Here is an 18530-nt window from a genome sequence, read left to right as displayed (position 1 = left end):
AGTATTTAAATGTTTAACACCATTTTAATTACTTTATTCAATATTGGGTTTTAAACTCTGTTTTAGCATGGTTTCCTGATACCCAGACGTGTGTGTGGCCTGATGCTTGTATACTTCTGTACATGTGCTTGTACATGTGTGTGTACTCTGACACTCGCACACCCTGTCACTTGTACCTTTTGATGCTGGTCATTGACCGTAATAAATGTTTATTATGTTCAAAGCAGATAATCCAGCTGTTAGGAATTGTGGGACTTGAAGTCCAAAACACCTCGAGGGCCCATGTTTGCCCATGCCTAGTTTACACTGCTATATAATCCAGTTCCAAATAGATAATGGATTTTATATGATATTGTAGAAGGGGCCTTGGAATAAAAGAAACCAGGCATGTTGCCACCTTGAGATCCAACCTCAACTAGACGGTTGTTCAAGAGAAGACAGCCAGGCACTATATTTGACTTTGATCTATTTCTCTCCAATGCAATCCTGATATAAAATTGCACTGCTCCTTTCACATTCAGAAGGCTCTTGGGTGGACTTTGATTAAGTCTAGACACAAAAGAGAGTTAAAAACAGTTTGAAAAAGAAGTGGTAGTTCTGGGGTGTACACCCATCCCACATCTTCCTCTTCCAAGTAGTTTCCTCCTTCGAAATTGTTATGCCTTTTGGAGTTCTTGTGCCCTGGGAATAGCCAAGGGGAATTTCATTAAAGGCAACTTGACCCCAGCCATCTCTCTGTGTGCATATTCATTGCCTCCTCAAGCTGGTTGGCTGCTCTGGGCCACCCTCACACCCCTCTCAGAGGCAGCAATGCGGGGATGTAAGGGATCTTGAGTGACAGCAGTTGTGATCCAGTGGAAGTTTCTTCATTCAAGAGAAAACTCCACTTGCTTTGAAAGTACAGAGCAGTGCTCACTCTGCAGACCCCTGGCAGCCAAGGTGAGCATCTCTTTTTCAGCACCAGCAAAGAAGGATCCTCATGGTCACTTGCTCACAGGTAGATTTTGACTATTGAGAGAACCATCAGCTTGTAGATGCACCTGATGTTAAGATATCTCTCTGATAGTAACACTGTTGTGTTTTCTTTTTTGATGTGTTATGTTGCTTTTTAATTTCTTTGTAACTGCAATTTGGAGGTAGATAAAAATACAGTATGTTTTGATCATTTTGATAGTTTACTTATATTCCTTCCTTTTTTCCTAATACAGGTTCCAATGCAGTTTAGGATAAAGAGACTCTTAAAACAGTCAGGCGGTGCATCAACGCTGTAGAATTATTTTGGTTTGATACCACTTTAATTGCCGTAGATTAATGCGATGGGATCATGGGAGTAGTAGCTTTATTTTGCCAAAGACAGCCGGTGCCTCACCAAACTACACATCCCAGGGTTACATAGCATTGAGCCATGGCAGTTAAAGTGGTGTCAAATTGCATTAATTCTACAGAGTGGATGCACCCAGGTAGGACGATTTGAGAACCACATTGAAATCATGCAAGTAAATTCTGTGGATGCTTTTGGGGATGTCTTTTTAGAGAGAGGCTGTTTTTGGAAAGAATGCCTGGTTGTTTGGATGCCATGAGATAATGTTTTTGGGTATGTTTTTACTCTGCAATTATAGCGCATGGATGCTACTTTAGTTTCCTTGGCTCCATGCTATGGTGTCCTTGGATTTGTAGTTTCATCAAGTACTTAGAATTCTTCGCCAGAGATCTCTAAAGCACTAGAGGGCAAAAGTATGATAGCTGGGACCCAATGCCAAGACTGCGCAACAAGTGAGGGACGCAGGTGTGACAGAGTTGTGGAAAGATAATTCGCCAGAAAGGGGGTGGGGACAGAAAGGGGGGGCAACAAACAGCCAAGCATAGTGCTTAAGGTTATCCGGAAATTGTACACAAACACGTTCAAATGCGTAACATCTTCGCTTCTCTAATTCTGACCTGCGTCGCGCAACCAGCATTGGGTCCCAGTCAGGCATGTAGCCGGGGGGGTGGGTGGGGGGCTCGGGGGGCTTCAGCCCCCCCCCCCCGAAATTTTCATGGTGGTTCGCGAAAAGGCCTTATTGGTGCATTATTTAAACTGTTATGTTTATTCATATCATGATCTGACCACCATACTCAATATATCCCATATGCATGGGGGTATTGGGGTAATGATATAAAAGGTTTGCTAGGCTAGACCCTCTTTCACTCAGACTCAGCCCCCCCCCCGAAACTCAGCCCCCCCGAAACCCCCCCTGAAAAAAAATTCAGCCCCCCCCCCCCCCCCCGAAACGAAATCCTGGCTACGGGCCTGGTCCCAGTTATCATGCTTTTGCCATTGTTGTGCAAATTCAACTTGATTCCAAACTATAATGACTCCAGCAATGCCCCATCGCAGGTTGGTTAAGCAGTATTTGTTCGGAGGAGGTTTGCCGTTCCCTGTCTTGAGCAATGTGAATACTACCTCACTATTCTGTACCATGGATGAGTCTTATAATTACATGATGTTTGTAAATAAGTATTTGGGAGAAAATGCAAAATAGCAGATTTTTCTGTGTTGACCTATGCCCCAGCTAGATAAATGATTATGAATGGAAAAAATTGTTACTTTGAAATTGGAAGATAATAATTTGAGAGAGGTGTTAAACAAATGAATACTTCTTTATTTTTTTGTTTTTTTGCCTGTTCTAGCTTTCTGACTTCTCAGAACTGTGAAACACTCCTACCTGGGTTGTGGCCATATTCCAGTCTTACTACCTCAAAAATCCCTGCTGTTTTGTGTTTCATTGGGTGCCAATTTGTCATTTCCAAGAAGAAAAAGACATGAATGGAAACCCTATCTCCAACCTATATAATTATAATCTCAGCTCTGGATATTCAGACAGACAGAATGGAGAGCACTGTGTTGAAAGAGACTATTTACTTTCTTCTGCGTCTTACTATGCAGCCATAATATCATACCTCCTTAGCCAGTCAAAAGCTCATGGTGAGTTGGATCCAAAATGTCTTCTCCATTCCTCACCAAAAAAAGAACAACTGTTGTCAAGTGGCAGGAATGGTGCCTCTTCTCAGGGTTCTCCCTCCTCTTTGGCTCAGTTACCTGCTTATGTCTTGAGTGACTCTAGTCACTTCCATCACGATCCCTTACAAGCCAAGAGGGCCAGGGTTGAAAATATTATCCAGGGAATGAACACCATGCCAAACCCAATAGGGCCTTGTAATTTAGAAGATCAGCGCCATGCTGATAAAACAAAGAAAGACTATCAAGATAACAAGAGAAAACAGAAACTTCCTCAGCAGCAAACTTTGCTGTCAAGATCTGATAGGAACAACATCCAGTCAGAGGAATATCTCCATCTGAAAAATCAGTTCCATCTTTTGGAACATCAGCTGAAGCAACTTCAAGAAAGGTTCATCCAGCCTCGTGAAGTCCATTTTTCCAATCTGAATCAAGAGAGTATGAAGGAGACAACTAACAAATTGAAGGAAATGTTTGGACCAAATTGGGACAAGAGTAATTGTGCTGTCATAAATGGTCAACAAAGAGATTATTTCCAAAACAATATTCCTGCGATGAAAAGCCCTGAATTGTCAGAGAAAGAAGCTGGAATTATGGATTCATGCATTCCATTGTCAGAAGAAAGAATTCTTTCAGATACTTTGAAACAGGAGTTAATGCAAGGAGTGACCGAGGCTGTGGACTCTGTCTTGAAAAGGGTCTTGTCTAAATCCCCAGGCCTCCAGTCCCAACTGCCTTTCGGCTCCCCAGAAGCAGTGTCCTCTCTTAGAAGAGAATTTATAGGTCCTGGAGGAAATCCATCAAAGAAATGGCTTCCAAAGATCTTTTCCCATGAAGGCTCGATATCAGTACTCACAGAAAAAACTCATGTCCTTCCAGGTTGTTCCATTCACTCAAAACCTGGAAGAAAACCCTGCCAAGTGCTTTGTGGGAATTATCCCTTAATCTCCCCTGAAGTCCAAAAAGATGGCCTTATTGGTCAGATGCTACTACATGGTCCAGATAGCCATTGGGTCAGTCCCACGCCGAGGATGGTCTCTTTGCCAGAGTCTTTAGATATGCTGCAGCAACCTGTCAAACTGAAATCATCTAGTATGAGACAGCAACAATATCCAACATCCTGTAAATCTGTTGAAATAGAAACTTTGGCTTCTCTTCCAACATCAAAGGGAACGTTTGCTGAAATGTGTGCTCTGATGGATGGGGTGTACTTTCCCGCAATGCATATATCCTTTAAAAGCTTTAAAAAAATCTTCATCTACAGTGAGAATAAGGGCCCTTCCACACAGCTCTATATCCCAGAAGATCAAGATAGAAAATCCCACAATATCTGCTTTGAACTGGGTTATCTGCATCCATACTCAGATAATGTGGGGTTTTCCACCTTGATATCCTGGGATAAAGGGCTGTGTGGAAGGACCCTAAAACCTGTGATTTTCCAGGGGTTGTTGGACTGTGATGAGGAATGATGGGTTTAGCCCAGTGGTTCTCAACCTGGGGTCCCCAGATGTTTATGGCCTACAGCTCCCAGAAATCCCAGCCAGTTTACCAGCTGTTAGGATTTCCGGGAGTTGAAGGCCAAAAACATCTGGGGACCCCAGGTTGAGAACCACTGGTTTAACCCAACAACATCTGGAGGAGCAGAAATAGCCCATTCCTGATTTGGAACCTCAGCTACATATGGCTATTATGTGCTGACTTTGCTGACTTCTCATACTGCAGGTGTGTTGACCATAGGGTTACACAGGAGGGCATAGAACAGTGGTTCCCAACATTTGGTCCTCCAGGTGTTTTGGACTTCAACTCCCCAGAAATCCCAGCCATTTTACCAGCTGTTAGGAATTGTGGGAGCTGAAGTCCAAAACCCCTGGAGAACTAAAAGTTGGGAACTGCTGGCCTAGAGATTTCCAGAGAGAGAACATTTTTAACCAAATATGTAATTCATCAAATCCACAAAAGTCAAAACCGCAAATGTGAAGGGATGACTGTAAAGGAAGGTTTCTCCCATAGACCTGTGTAATAGTAGGGTTAGGAAGATGGTTCTTTGCATAGGCAGTTAGACATATCAGTTCATGTCATCCTGATTTAATACAGTGACATGCAGAATGTGGAAGAACAAGATGCCAAACAGTGACATCTCAGCCTGAAAAACAACTGGACCTTTAAAAGGAATGCACAATGGGTAAATTCTGCCAAACGCAGCTTCTCTCATTTTTGCAAAGCTATATGGGAAGAGTCAAACCTACTCAGATTTAGCTTTCTGTGCAATTCTTTATAGAATTGTCTATAGGAACTGCAAGTGATTTTCCCTTGACTACAGATTACATTCAGGAAGCCCTGACGCCTGGCCATTTGAAAAAGGCTAAGCTGATGTTTTTCTTCTCTCGGTATCCTACATCTTCGCTGCTGAGAGCCTACTTTCTGGATGTCCAGGTAAAAATATTCTTCTTCATGTATCAGTCAGGGACCAATCTGCATGTGTGCATGTCAGTATTCCCAAAATGACATAATTTTAGACTGCAATATCTATTAAACTTGAATCATGATGGAGTCTCCTTCCCTGGAGGTTTTTAAGGAGAGGCTGGATGACCATCTATTGGGAAGGCTTTGATTGTGTGTTCCTGCATGGCAGGGGATTGGACTGGATGGCCCTTGGAAACTTCTAACTTTATGATTCTGTCTCTACCTGTGTCAACAAATTTGTCCCCAGCCCAATCTGTTATTTGAATAAAATGTTTTATTTTATTATGTGGATGAAATGATGATGATGACGATGATGATGATTATTATTATTATTTGCTGTGAGATTCCTTAGTTCCAACTTTGATGGAGAAAGATGGGGCATAAATAATCAAAATAAATGTGTTAAACTAACAAGGAGTAACATTTTCTTGTTTGGGTTTTAATCAAACATGCATAAACAAGCTTGCCATAAATAAACCTGCACCAAATTGATATTAGGCCAGAATCTTTACTTAGGCCACCCAAAATGTTATCAAAGAGGTAAAGCATTCCAGTTCTCCAGAACTCTTTATTGGGCTAGTTTGGGCAAACAAAGTGGGGCTATTGTTGAAGCCAGGCATGTCTGCATTTAATCCGTCATAAAATAGAAAGTGGAATATGGCTGCAGAGTTTCAAATTAAGACTCAGAACCCCCATATTTTTGCATGAAGGAGGTGAATACCAGACATCCCAAAAGACAGTTAATGGAATATTAGTGACCCCTGGTGACTATTTGCAGAGCTGTCATCTTTTCATGTGTTATGGAGGGGGGGGGGGGTCAGACGCATTTTCATCTAGGGTCACATCTAGGATTGCCTTCAAAGGGTCATTGAATCCATGTAAAGAGAATCATGCTCCTGAGGGCCAACTATATATATATATATATTACATATTTTGGTGCTCTTTAGTTTTTACCCAGTTTGGGTCCCTAGATGTTACTGAACAACAACTCCCATAACGTATTGTTAAGGCTTTCGTGGCCAGAATCACTATGTTGTTGTGAGTTTTCCGGGCTGTATGGCCATGTTCCACAAGGATTCCCTCCTGACATTTCACCCGCATCTATGGCAGGCATCCTCAGAGGTTGTGAGGTCTGTGAGATCTCACAACTTCTGAAGATGCCTGCCACAGATGTGGGCAAACCATCAGGAGAGAATGCTTCTGGAACATGGCCATATCGCCCGGAAAACTCACAACAACCGAACTCCCATAACCTTTCATTATCTGCCATGCAGACTGGGAATAGTTGGAACTGCAACCCAACAGCACTTGTGGCTTTGAGGTTGGGGAAAGGCTAAAGGATATTTTAAAATCAGGCATCATATCCACAAGCCATGTAACCAAAATCAACCCCATTATCCTGACTGAACAGAACTGCAGCCTTCCAGGTGTTACTGTATCACAATTGCCATCAGCTCTACTCATGCTGTCTAATGATGAGGAATATCAGAATCATAGAATCAAAGAGTTGGAAGAGACAACATGGGCCACCCAGTCCAACCCCCTGCAAAGAAGCAGGAAAATTGCATTCAAAGCACCCCCCAACAGATGGCCATCCATCACACCCAACAGCCTCCATCACACTTCAGGGCAGAGAGTTCCACTGCTGAACAGCTCTCACAGTTAGGAAGTTCTTCCTAATGTTCAGGTGGAATCTCCTTTCCTGTAGTTTGAAGTCATTGTTGTGTCCTAGTCTCAGAAAACAAGCTTGTTCCCTCCTCCTCCCTGACTTCCCTTCACATATTTATACATGGCCATCATGTCTCCTCTCAGCCTTCTCTTCTGAAGGCTAAACAAGCCCCGTTCTTTAAGCAGCTCCTCATAGGGTTTGTTCTCCAGATCCTTGATCATTTTAGTCGCCCTCCTTTGGACACATTCGAGCTTGTCAAGTTGTAGTTGTAGTTCCGCATATGGAGGGCCACATAAAATGACTGGGTGGGCCAGATTCTGTCCATGGGCCTTGAGTTTGACACATGTATGTTATGGCATTTTAACTTGACATTTAAAGACAAACCAAGTTATTATGGCACACAGCTTTTTCCTGTCACACAATTCCACTTGATTTGCCATAGTTGCATCCTAAGGAATCCTGGAGTTTGTCGTTTGGGGATGCACTAGATCTCTTTGCCTGAGAATTGAAATTCTTCTCTTCAAATTGCCCATTCCAGGATCTCATAGGACAGAATCGTGGCTGTTAAAGTAAAATGATATAGTGTGGAGGGACCCATTATTTCTGTAGATTGGAATTTACTTCTTCATATATGCTTAAGTCATAACAAACGACTCAATTTCTTTCAATGCTGCAAGACTCTTCCTTGATTCCATTGGAATCAATTAAAATGTCCATGCAAAATGTTAAGTTGATTTGCAGTGGATAAAGACACACATTTACAATGAATGGCAGGGGGTTGGACTGGATGGCCCATGAGGTCTCTTCCAACTCTATGATTCTATGATTGTATGAATGGGTGGCTGTACTAGTAATGGGGAGTAGCTGTATTTTCTCCGCACAAAGCCTCCTCGACTCAGAAAGGAGATGCTACTCCATGGCAGTGACTGATCCACGCTCTTTCCACAGTTCACCCGCTGCATCACTTCCCAGCTGATCAAGTGGTTTAGCAACTTCCGTGAATTTTATTACATCCAGATGGAAAAGTGTGCCAGGCAAGCCCTCGTGGAAGGGGTGGCGGATCCCAGCCACCTCCTTGTGACCAGAGATTCAGAGCTCTTCCGGATCCTGAATGTGCATTACAACAAAGGGAATGATTTCGAGGTGAGCCTACCCCTAACAAGTACTCCGCATTTCAAGGACTATGACTTATTCTGAGAACATGGCCTTTATTTTTGAACAGCTCCCTATGACATAAGGTGTACCTTGTTATTCCATGACATGAACATTCAAGAGAAAGGACACCTTATTTTATTCCAGTGTTTCTCAACCTTCTTAATGCCACAACCCCTTAATCCAGTTTCTCATTTTGTGGTGACCTCCAACCATAATATTATTTTCGTTGCTACTTCATAACTGTAATTTTGCTACCATTTTGAATCATAATGTAAATATCTGATATGCAGGATGTATTTTCTTTCAGTGGGCCAAATTTGGCACAAATACCTGATACGCCCAAAATTGAATACTGGTAGGGTTGGGGGAAAATTGATTTTATCATTTGGGATTTATAGTTCACCTACAATCAAAGAACATTCTGAACTCCACCAATGATGGAATTGAACCAAATTTGGCACACAGAACTCCCATGAGCAACAAAAAATACTGGGGGGGTTTAGTGGGCATTGACCTTGAGTTTGGGAGTTGTAGTTCACCCACATCCAGAGAGCACTGTGGATTCAATGATGGATCTGGACCAAACTTGGCATAAATACTCAATATGCCCAAATGTGAACACTAGTGGAGTTTGGGGAAAGTAGACCTTGTCATTTAGGAGTTGTAGTTGCTGGGATTTATAGTTCACCTGCAATCAAAAAGCATTCTGAACCCCACCAATGAAAGAATTGAGCCAAACTTCCCACTCAGAACTCCCACGGCCAACACACTGTACTTTCTGATGGTCTTTGGTGACCCTTCTGACATCCCCTCGCAATCCCCCCAGGTTGAGAAACGCTGTTCTGTTCAAACCAGTATGATACATGTGCAGGTGCCAAATGGTATGTTTCTTATCTCTTAACCTTTTATTCTCTTTCTTGGCAGGTTCCTGATGCTTTCCTGGATGTTGCCAGCCTGACCCTTCAGGAGTTCTTTAATGCCGTCAGGGAAGGAAAGGACTTAGACCCTTCCTGGAAAAAGCCAATTTACAAAATAATTTCTAAACTGGATAGTGAGATTCCAGATGCTTTTAAATCATCCAATTGCCCCAAGGAATTACTCTAAGATTAATATACTGTTATCATGGTGCCTGGCATGTGAGTGTGGGATGGAGTGGTCCTTTGAGGCAAATGGGGTCAGAATCAAAAGTGAACTGTCAGTTGCATGCCTGGCTTCATGACCACAAGATGAAACCTGAATTTACTACACTGCCGTATAATCCGGATTATCAAAGCAGATAATCCATATTATTTGCTTCAAACTGGATTATATGAGTGTACGTTGCCATATTGTCCAGTTCAAAGCAGATCATTTGGATTTTATATGGCAGTGTAGAAGGAGCCTGAAAGAACATAGTACCATCAATACTCCGAATACTTTCTGGAGTAAAATACATAGTGGCAGCCAGGAACTTCCTACAGCCCTTCCACACACTCCTATATCCCAGAATATAAAGGCAGAAAATCCCACAATATCTGCTTTGAACTGGGTTTTCAGAGTCCGCACTCAGATAATGTGGGATTTTCTGCCTTGATATTCTGGGCTATAGGGTTGTGTGGAAGAGCCCCTATTTCTCTCTGCTAGCCCTTAACGGTTCTATAGCCAGTATTATCCTCCATACATATACAACACACACACAAAACACAACCTTTGTATCTATTTGGGATCTGTAGTTTCATATATCCATGACTGACAAAATATGACCTTGATAGGCATTTTCGAGGTCCCCTGATGTGATTTATGGTCTTCTTAGGCCACAAGTGCTTCATTTCAAAAGAGCTTGCTATTGTCCATGGCCTTGTATCCACACACATTCCTGGAACAAATTCCCTATGGGTTGTTGTAGGTTTTTCAGACTATATGGCCATGTTCTAGAAGCATTCTCTCCTGACATTTGGCCTGCATCTATGGCAAGCATCCTCAGTGGTTATGACCAGAATTGGACACAGTATCCCAGGTGAGGTCTGACCAAGAATAAATATCATGCCTATTTATTCACATGCATAGGGTGTATTATACCAATTGAGCTTGGTTGTGGTTAAGTGTAAACATGGTTGCAACACTTAAACAATTATTGGGTGCTTATCAGTTGAATGTATCTTCTTGTTAAAAGGTGTGCTTTATGTTTACCCCCAAACGTAACTTTCGGTGTGTTGCTGTGACAGAAGGAGAAAAGTATACCATGTTTTCTCCATTTTTCCAAAAATTACTGTGTCTTCTGAGCCTACTGAAGCATCCAGGTCTTAACCCTTACAGGACTATGGTTTAGTGCTCCATTTTGGTGTCCAGATTTAGAATGATCTAATTTGTTTCAGTTTAGCATTCTTAAATTGCAAAGATCTGTCCGCAGAAGATGAAAGGACTTTGTATACAGTATCTAATCCCATACCCTTCCAACTAACCCAATTAATCCTCTTGTTATTCTTCTTTTCCACCTGCTTCTAAAATGTTCCAGTCAATCACTCTTCCTTTTCCGAGGCCCCTTCTACACTGCCATACAACACAGATTATTGAAGCAGATAATCCACATTATCTGCTTTGAACTGGATTATCTGAGTCTACACCAGTGGTTCTCAACCTGGGGTCCCCAGATGTTTTTAGCCTCCAACTCCCAGAAATCCTAATAGCTGGTAAACTGGCTAGGATTTCTGGGAGTTGTAGGCCAAAAACATCTAGGGACCCCAGGTTGAGAACCACTGGTCTACACTGACATATAATACAGTTCAAAGCAGATACTCTGGATTTTATATGGCAGTGTAGAAGTGAAATTAGTTTACTACAGTTGCCGCAAACGTCATTCAAAGTGCAAAAATAATGTTCGCCCAATGAATAATAATAATAATAATAATAATAATCTTTATTTGTACCCCGCTATCATCTCCCCAACAGGGACTCAGGGCGGCTTACTAAGACCAAGCCCAGCAACGCAATACAATAAATGAAATCAAAACACAAACAACAACAATGAACTCATCAGGGAGGAGAAGAAAGTGTCGAATCTTGTCCTTCCCAAAAGACTCCAAACTTCTGTGTTCTTCTTCATTGTGAGGTTTTCCAGTCATCTAATCACTGGTTTCAAAGAAAAGTCTTCCAAGTAGTACTTCATTCGTTAACAAACAGCAGGATTGGTGACATTCTTTATGAGAATAGAATGATCTCTACAATTTATTTATTTATTTATTTACAGTATTTATATTCCGCACTTCTCATTCCGAAGGGGACTCAGGGCGGATCTCAGTACACACATACACAGCAAACATTCAATGCTGTTTTTTAGACATACAAGACATACAGACAGATAGAAGTAATTCAGCATTTTTTACCAACTTCGGCTCCTGGAGGTTGCACAATTCTGGCCACGGGGGGAGCTGTTGCTTCATCCACTATGATGCCGAGCCTTTGATCGTAGTATTTCCTCCAGCATTTTTATGGTGTCATAAATTAACCTCTCCACTTTAAGTGGTCCCTAATTTCTCTACTCACAGCTCAGCTATTTTTGAACTGCTTAGGTGAACAGTAGGCTGGGCTATTAACAGTCGGGAGCTCAAACCTGACTCAGGCTTTGAACTTGCCACCTTCCGGTCAGCAGTGATGTATTGCTGCTAGGGATTAACCAGCTGTGCTACAGCCCAGCCCAAAACCTATAAAGTGTGCTTATAAAAACCCTTAGCCTTTTGTTCTAATGTGAGAAAAATTCAATTTCCCAGTCTCATCTACACCTAAGTGTAAACAAGACTTTTATTGCTTCATCCAGTCACCTGTTTCCTTTGATTGTCCCAACCAAATGTTTTGGACCAATGGTCTTCCATAAACCTTATATGTTTCTATATAGTGTGTATTATACAATAGCTGCGCGTCTCGTGTTGACATTTATGTATGGCATGACTTCAAAGGGGTCAAGACACTCATTCATATTTTTCAACCTTGCTCTGGCATGCCTTGCCCACCAGTGTCTTTGTTTTCATCTGTGAAAAGTTGGAGAGTATGTAATCTGTGGTTGTTGTTGTTGTTGTTGTTGTTGTTGTGTACCTTTGAGTTGTTCCCAATTCATGGTGATCCTAAGGCAAGCCTGAGCAAACTTTGGCCCTCCAGGTGTTTTGGACTCCAACTCCCACCATTCCTAACAGCCTCAGGCCCTTTCCTTTTCCCCCTCAGCCGCTTAAGCGTGCTTAAGCGCTTAAGCGGCTGAGGGGGAAAAGGAAGGGGCCTGAGGCTGTTAGGAATGGTGGGAGTTGGAGTCCAAAACACCTGGAGGGCCAACGTTTGCCCATACCTGGGATAATCTGTATTGTACTAAAGTCAGAGACTAATAAAAACATAAAGAGCAATGACTTGACCTTTCTTCTTAACCCCAATTACCGATTGCCACATTTAAGTTATTATAAATCCATTGCAAGGCCAGGAAATTGGTAATGTTTAACCAGTTCTATGTAGTTTAAATCCTTCTGCCTTTGACTTCTGGCTAGATGTCATCCTTTAAATGTCCTGCATGTTGGGTTGTGAGAAGTAAGCTACCTATGCTTGGGAGGAAAAGCTACAATTACAATAGAATATGGAGACACAGTGTGGTTTTCAGTTGGAAAAGTAGTCAGGCAAGAAGGCTACATTTTGCCACCCTGTCCCTTTAATTGGGAGGTTGCTAAAAATATGCCAGGCTATATAAAGAACCAGGATGGGCTATATCAGTGTTTCTCAACCTGGGGGTTGGGACCCCTGGGAGGGTCGTAAAGGGTGTCAGAGGGGTCGCTGAAAACCATCAGAAAACCATCAGAAGTATTTTCTGTTGGCCATGGGGGTTCTGTGTGGAAAGTTTGGTGCAATTGTATTGTTGGTAGAGTTCAAAATGCTATTTGATTGTAGGTGAACTATAAATCCCAGCAACTACAACTCCCAAATATCAAGGTCTATTTTCCCCCAGACTGCACCACATTTGGGCATATTGAGTATCCATGCCAAGTTTGGTCCAGATCCATCATTGTTTGAGTCCACAGTATTATCTGGATGTAGGTGAACTACAACTCCCAAACTCAAGGTCAATGCCCACCAGACGCTTCCAATATTTTCTGTTGGTCATGGGGGTTCTTTGTGGTAAGTTTGGCCCAATTATTTCGTTGGTAGGGTTCAGAATGCTCTTTGGTTGTAGGTGAACTATAAATCCCAACAACTACAACTCCCAAATGTCAAGGTCTATTTCCACCCAAACTCCATCAGTATTCACATTCAGGAATATTGAGTATCCATGCCAAGTTTGGTCCAGATCCATCATTGTTTGAGTCCACAGTGTTATCTGGATGTAGGTGAACTACAACTCCCAAACTCAAGGTCAATGCCCACTAAATCCTTCCAATATTTTCTGTTGGTCATGGGAGTTCTGTGTGCCAAGTTTTGTTCAATTCCATCATTGGTGGAGTTCAGAATGCTCTTTGATTGCAGGTGAACTATAAATCCCAAATGACAAAATCAATCCCCCCAACCCCAGCAGTATTAAAATTTGGGTGTATCAGGTATTTGTGCCAAATTTGGTCCAATGAACGTAAATACATCCTGCATATCAGATATTTACATTATGATTCATAACAGTGGCGAACTTAGAGTTATGAAGTAGCAAGAGAAATATTTTTATGGTTGGGGGTCACCACAACATGAGGAACTGTATTAAGGGGTCGCAGCGTTAGGAAGGTTGAGAACCACTGGGCTATATAAAGCGGTTGAGATCATCATCATCATCATCATCATCATCATCATCATCACTTTATTTCTTAATTAGTCACTCTCCACCAAGGTGTTCCGAGCGACTTACAATTTAAAACAATTTATACACAATATGAGATGCCAGTCCCTCTGAAAGCTTTCATTGAAGCTAAACCTGCCCCCCTCTTCCCTGCCGCCAGGGGGCGCCCCCTCCATTCCACCTCTTTGTCTCCCTTCCGAAGCTCTGATCGGGAGGGGCGGGGCTTCGCGGGTGAGATGCAAATGAGATGTCACCGACGGGCATTATGGGAGAGCGCAAACCGGGATGTCTTGCGATCCAGAGACGCCGGAGGAGGGGGATCTCGCCCCGCGGCTTGGGAGGGCGTGGGGTTTCCTTCAAGAAGGACAGAAAGGAGGCGTTGAGGGCAAGGCCGAGATTGTACCCGCCGTGTGTTGGAGTGTGTTCCGCGCGGTTGGGGTGTGCAAGGGACGAATCGGAAAGCATACTTACCTGGCAGGGGAGACACCTTGATCACGAAGGAGGTTTTCCCAGGGCGAGGCTCATCCATTGCACTCCGGGTGTGCTGACCCCTGCGATTTCCCCAAATGCGGGAAACTCGACTGCATAATTTGTGGTAGTGGGGGACTGCGTTCGCGCTTTCCCCTGGTCTTTTGGTATTGAAAAACAGACTGGAATTGCTTTAGGAAGCGATGTGGGTATTATTGGTTACTTGTGTCTTGTTGAAAGCTTTCCATGGCTAGAGCTACTGGGTTATTGTGTGTTGTCAGACCTGTGTTGCAGAAAAATTGGCGTAATACGTGGAAGGAAAGCTTGTAAGTCTAGCAAGCCTTATTACCTCAATCATCCTGTTGGGAACTCAGGGGACGTGTTTCCAATTTACAATGTCCCTAAGGTGTGGTGGAATATAAAATACACCATGGATAGCTCTCATTTGATTAGCTCACACACTGTCTTGCAAGGGAAATAAGATGTTCCATGCCCACACAGTCTTGGCAGGGAAAGAAAACATGCCACACCCCCACACACTATCTTTCCAGGGAAAGAAAATATGCCACACCCACACACTGTCTTGCCAGGGAAAGACAATATGCCATGCCCACACACTATCTTTCCAGGGAAAGAAAATATGCCATGCCCACACACTGTCTTGCCAGGGAAAGACAATATGCCATGCCCACACACTATCTTTCCAGGGAAAGAAGATATGCCATGCCCACACACTGTCTTGCCAGGGAAAGAAAACATGCCACACCCACACACTATCTTGCCAGGGAAAGAAAATATGCCATGCAGATAAACTATGAAGAACAAGTCGTTTACTCTAAGTAATTCAGAACAACATATTTACAATCACGTGATCAGTTGCATCGACTCACACAATGTCCTTTTTATGGGAGATGGTCTTTCTTTGTCCATGTAGATAATCTCCCTCCCACAGCAAGAGCACACTCCAATTTTTTCTCTCTTCTGCTTTTCCTGGCTTCTCTCTCTGAGCACCTGCATAGCTGAAGCCTGAAAAATAACAGTAACAGTAACCAAACAGTAACAGTAACCAAAAGTCCTAGGCTCAGCCAGCTTCATGCATCTTATTTTACAGTTGACACACATACACTAACTGATTTCTTGCATGTTCCAACATAAGGCAGACCTGGGCAAACTTCTGCCCTCCAGGTGTTTTGGACATCAACTCCCACAATTCCTAAAAGCCAGGAGGCTGTTAGGAATTGAGGGAGTTGAAGTCCAAAACAAGTGGAGGGCCCAAGTTTGTCCAGGCCTGGCTTTGCAGATACTCCTCTCTGTGGGAAATGTTCTGGATCCAATGCCGGATGTTTAAGAAGGCATCTTAAACAAAAGGAAGGGGATAATCTGTATTGTAATGAGGTTAGAGAGTAATACAAACGTAAAGAGAAAAGACATGACCAGTGTTCTTAACCCCAGTTACCAATTGCCACATTTAAATTATTAGTAATCCATCGCAAGGCCAGGAAATGGGTAACATTTAACCAGTTCTCTGTGTTGTTTAAATCCATGTCTTTGACTTCAAGCCAGATGTAACACTTCCTGCATTTTGAGTTGTGAGACGTAACCTGTCCTTGGGAGGAGAGGGTCCTGTTACAACAGAATATGGAGAAACGGAGCGATTTTCAATTGGAAAAGTAGTCAGGCAAGAATGCTTCATTTTGCACCCTGTCCCTTTAATTGGGGGTTTGCTGAAAAAGATGCCAGATTATATAAAGGACTAGGGCTATATGAAGTAGTTGAAATGCCAGTCTATATAAAGATGCCTGTCTTCAAACTACAAGAAAGGAGATTCCATCTGAACATTAGAAAGAACTTCCTGCCTGTGAAAGCCATTCAACAGTGGAACTCTCTGTCCTGTGGTGGAGGCTCCTTCTTTGGAATCTTTTAAACAGAGGCTGGATGGCCATCTGTCGGGGGTGCTTTGAATGCAATTTTCCTGCTTCTTGGCAGGAGGTTGGACTGGATGGCCCATGAGAAGGGCCAGGAAGGCAGTTCCATCTTGTCTCCTGCACTGTGCTTATAATATACTATTCTATACTATACTATAATATAACATAATATATTGTATATATATATATATAATATTGATGATATAATGTAATACAATATACTATACTATAATATAACATAATATATTGTATATATATATAATATTGATAATATAATGTAATACAATATACTACTACTAATAAAATATTATAATTATATATTTTATATTAAATGTAATGTTACTAATATTACAGTATAATGTTATAGTACAATGTAATATATAATATTAATATTGTGCTATGATAATAATAATATATTGTATTTACTTTTTACTTGCAAGCCGGTCTGAGTCCCCTTCAGGGTGAGAAGGGTGGCATATAAATGTTGTAAGCAAGTAAATAAATAAATAAATGGGTTGTAGGTTTTTTCGGGCTATATGGCCATGTTCTAGACTGAGGCATTCTCTCCTGATGTATTGCCTGCATCTATGGCAAGCATCCTCAGAGGTAGTGAGGATGCTTGCCATAGATGCAGGCGAAACGTCAGGAGAGAATGCCTCAGTCTAGAACATGGCCATATAGCCCGAAAAAGCCTACAACAACCCAGTGATTCCGGCCATTAAAGCCTTAAATACATTAAATAAATAAATAAATAAATAAATAAATAAATGAGGTCTCTTCCAACTCTATGATTCTATTTAAAGAACTAGGGCTACATGAAGTAGTTGAGATGCCAGTCTATATAAAGATGCCCGACTATGTAAAGAACTAGGGCAATATGAAGTTGTTGAGATGTTAGTCCTTCTGAAAGCTTTGATTTAAGCTAAACCTGACTCTTTCTTCCCCTGCCGCCAGGGGGCGCCTCCTCCGCAGTTACTTGTCTCCCTTCCGAAGCTCAGTTCGGGGGGGCGGGGCTTTGCGGGTGGGATGCAAATGAGATGTTACCGACGGGCATTATGGGAGAGCGCAAACCGGGGTGTCTTGCGATCTAGAGACGCCGGAGGAGGGGAATCTCGCCCCGCGGCTTGGGAGGGCGTGGGGTTTCCTTCAAGAAGGACAGAAAGGAGGCGTTGAGGGCAAGGCGGAGATTCTACCCGCCGTGTGCTGGAGTGTGTTCCGCGCGGTTGGGGTGTGCAGCGGGCGGGGCAGAAAGCATACTTACCTGGCAGGGGAGACACCTTGATCACGAAGGAGGTTTTCCCAGGGCGAGGCTCATCCATTGCACTCCGGGTGTGCTGACCCCTGCGATTTCCCCAAATGCGGGAAACTCGACTGCATAATTTGTGGTAGTGGGGGACTGCGTTCGCGCTTTCCCCTGGTCTTGTAGTATCCAAAAACAGAGTGAAATTGCTCTAGGAAATAGTGTCAGTCTTCGGTGCTGGTATCGCTGTTGTGTGTATTCCTGGCTATTTGTTTGGCTGTCTTATCGCCGAGCGCTAACCATAACCGTCCTTGTTTGCATGCCCCCCAAACCAGTCTTACAGCACCCATTTCATTCTGTAGTTCAATGTAAAGCTAATGCCTCATGACTTGTATGGACACCTACGAGGATTGAATGAAAAGTAATGCCTCCACCTTCATTAATTGGGATTGGATGGGAATATTTTAATATTTCAAATATTTTAATATTTCAAATATTTTAATATTTAAATCTAGACATAGTTTCTAAGATCTACAGAGATACTCGCTGGAACACCTCAGCAAGCGAGAGTCCAAAAGTGGCAGGCTCAAACCCAGCACCTCAACCAATGGCTGCTGATACCAAATGAGAGACTCCCTCCTGGGCACACAGAAGACTGGGCGACTTGGAAGGCGCTGAACAGACTGCGCTCTGGCACCACGGGATGCAGAGCCAACCTTCAGAAATGGGGCTACAAAGTAGAATCCTCGACATGCGAGTGTGGAGAAGAGCAAACCACTGACCACCTGCTGCAATGCAACCTGAGCCCTGCCACATGCACAATGGAGGACCTTCTTGCAGCA

At 42.8% G+C, this 18530-nt stretch overlaps 2 protein-coding genes and 2 non-coding genes across 4 annotated transcripts; all 4 read left to right on the top strand.

Moving 5' to 3' along the window:
* Positions 1-532: 532 nt before the first annotated feature.
* Positions 533-4755, top strand: LOC132768497 (prospero homeobox protein 2). The gene is made up of 3 exons (XM_067467872.1): positions 533-997; positions 2671-4330; positions 4721-4755. The coding sequence occupies exons 2-3, from the start codon at positions 2803-2805 to the stop codon at positions 4753-4755; spliced, it is 1563 nt and encodes a 520-aa protein (XP_067323973.1). The 5' UTR covers positions 533-997; positions 2671-2802.
* A 342-nt stretch (positions 4756-5097) lies between these two features.
* LOC132775715 (prospero homeobox protein 2-like) lies at positions 5098-10883 on the top strand. Its single transcript, XM_060780728.2, has 3 exons — positions 5098-5431; positions 8079-8273; positions 9210-10883. The coding sequence occupies exons 1-3, from the start codon at positions 5369-5371 to the stop codon at positions 9387-9389; spliced, it is 438 nt and encodes a 145-aa protein (XP_060636711.2). The 5' UTR covers positions 5098-5368; the 3' UTR covers positions 9390-10883.
* Positions 10884-14518: 3635 nt separating this feature from the next.
* LOC132762203 (U1 spliceosomal RNA) lies at positions 14519-14682 on the top strand. The gene has a single exon (XR_009630121.1). It is a non-coding gene; the product is annotated as a U1 spliceosomal RNA (small nuclear RNA).
* A 3019-nt stretch (positions 14683-17701) lies between these two features.
* Positions 17702-17865, top strand: LOC132762204 (U1 spliceosomal RNA). Its single transcript, XR_009630122.1, has one exon. It is a non-coding gene; the product is annotated as a U1 spliceosomal RNA (small nuclear RNA).
* The last annotated feature ends 665 nt before the right edge of the window (positions 17866-18530 follow it).

Source organism: Anolis sagrei, chromosome 1 (assembly GCF_037176765.1).
Source record: "Anolis sagrei isolate rAnoSag1 chromosome 1, rAnoSag1.mat, whole genome shotgun sequence".
In the NCBI taxonomy this organism is placed as follows: Eukaryota; Metazoa; Chordata; class Lepidosauria; order Squamata; family Dactyloidae; genus Anolis; species Anolis sagrei.
This window is presented reverse-complemented; position numbering and strand designations above follow the sequence as displayed.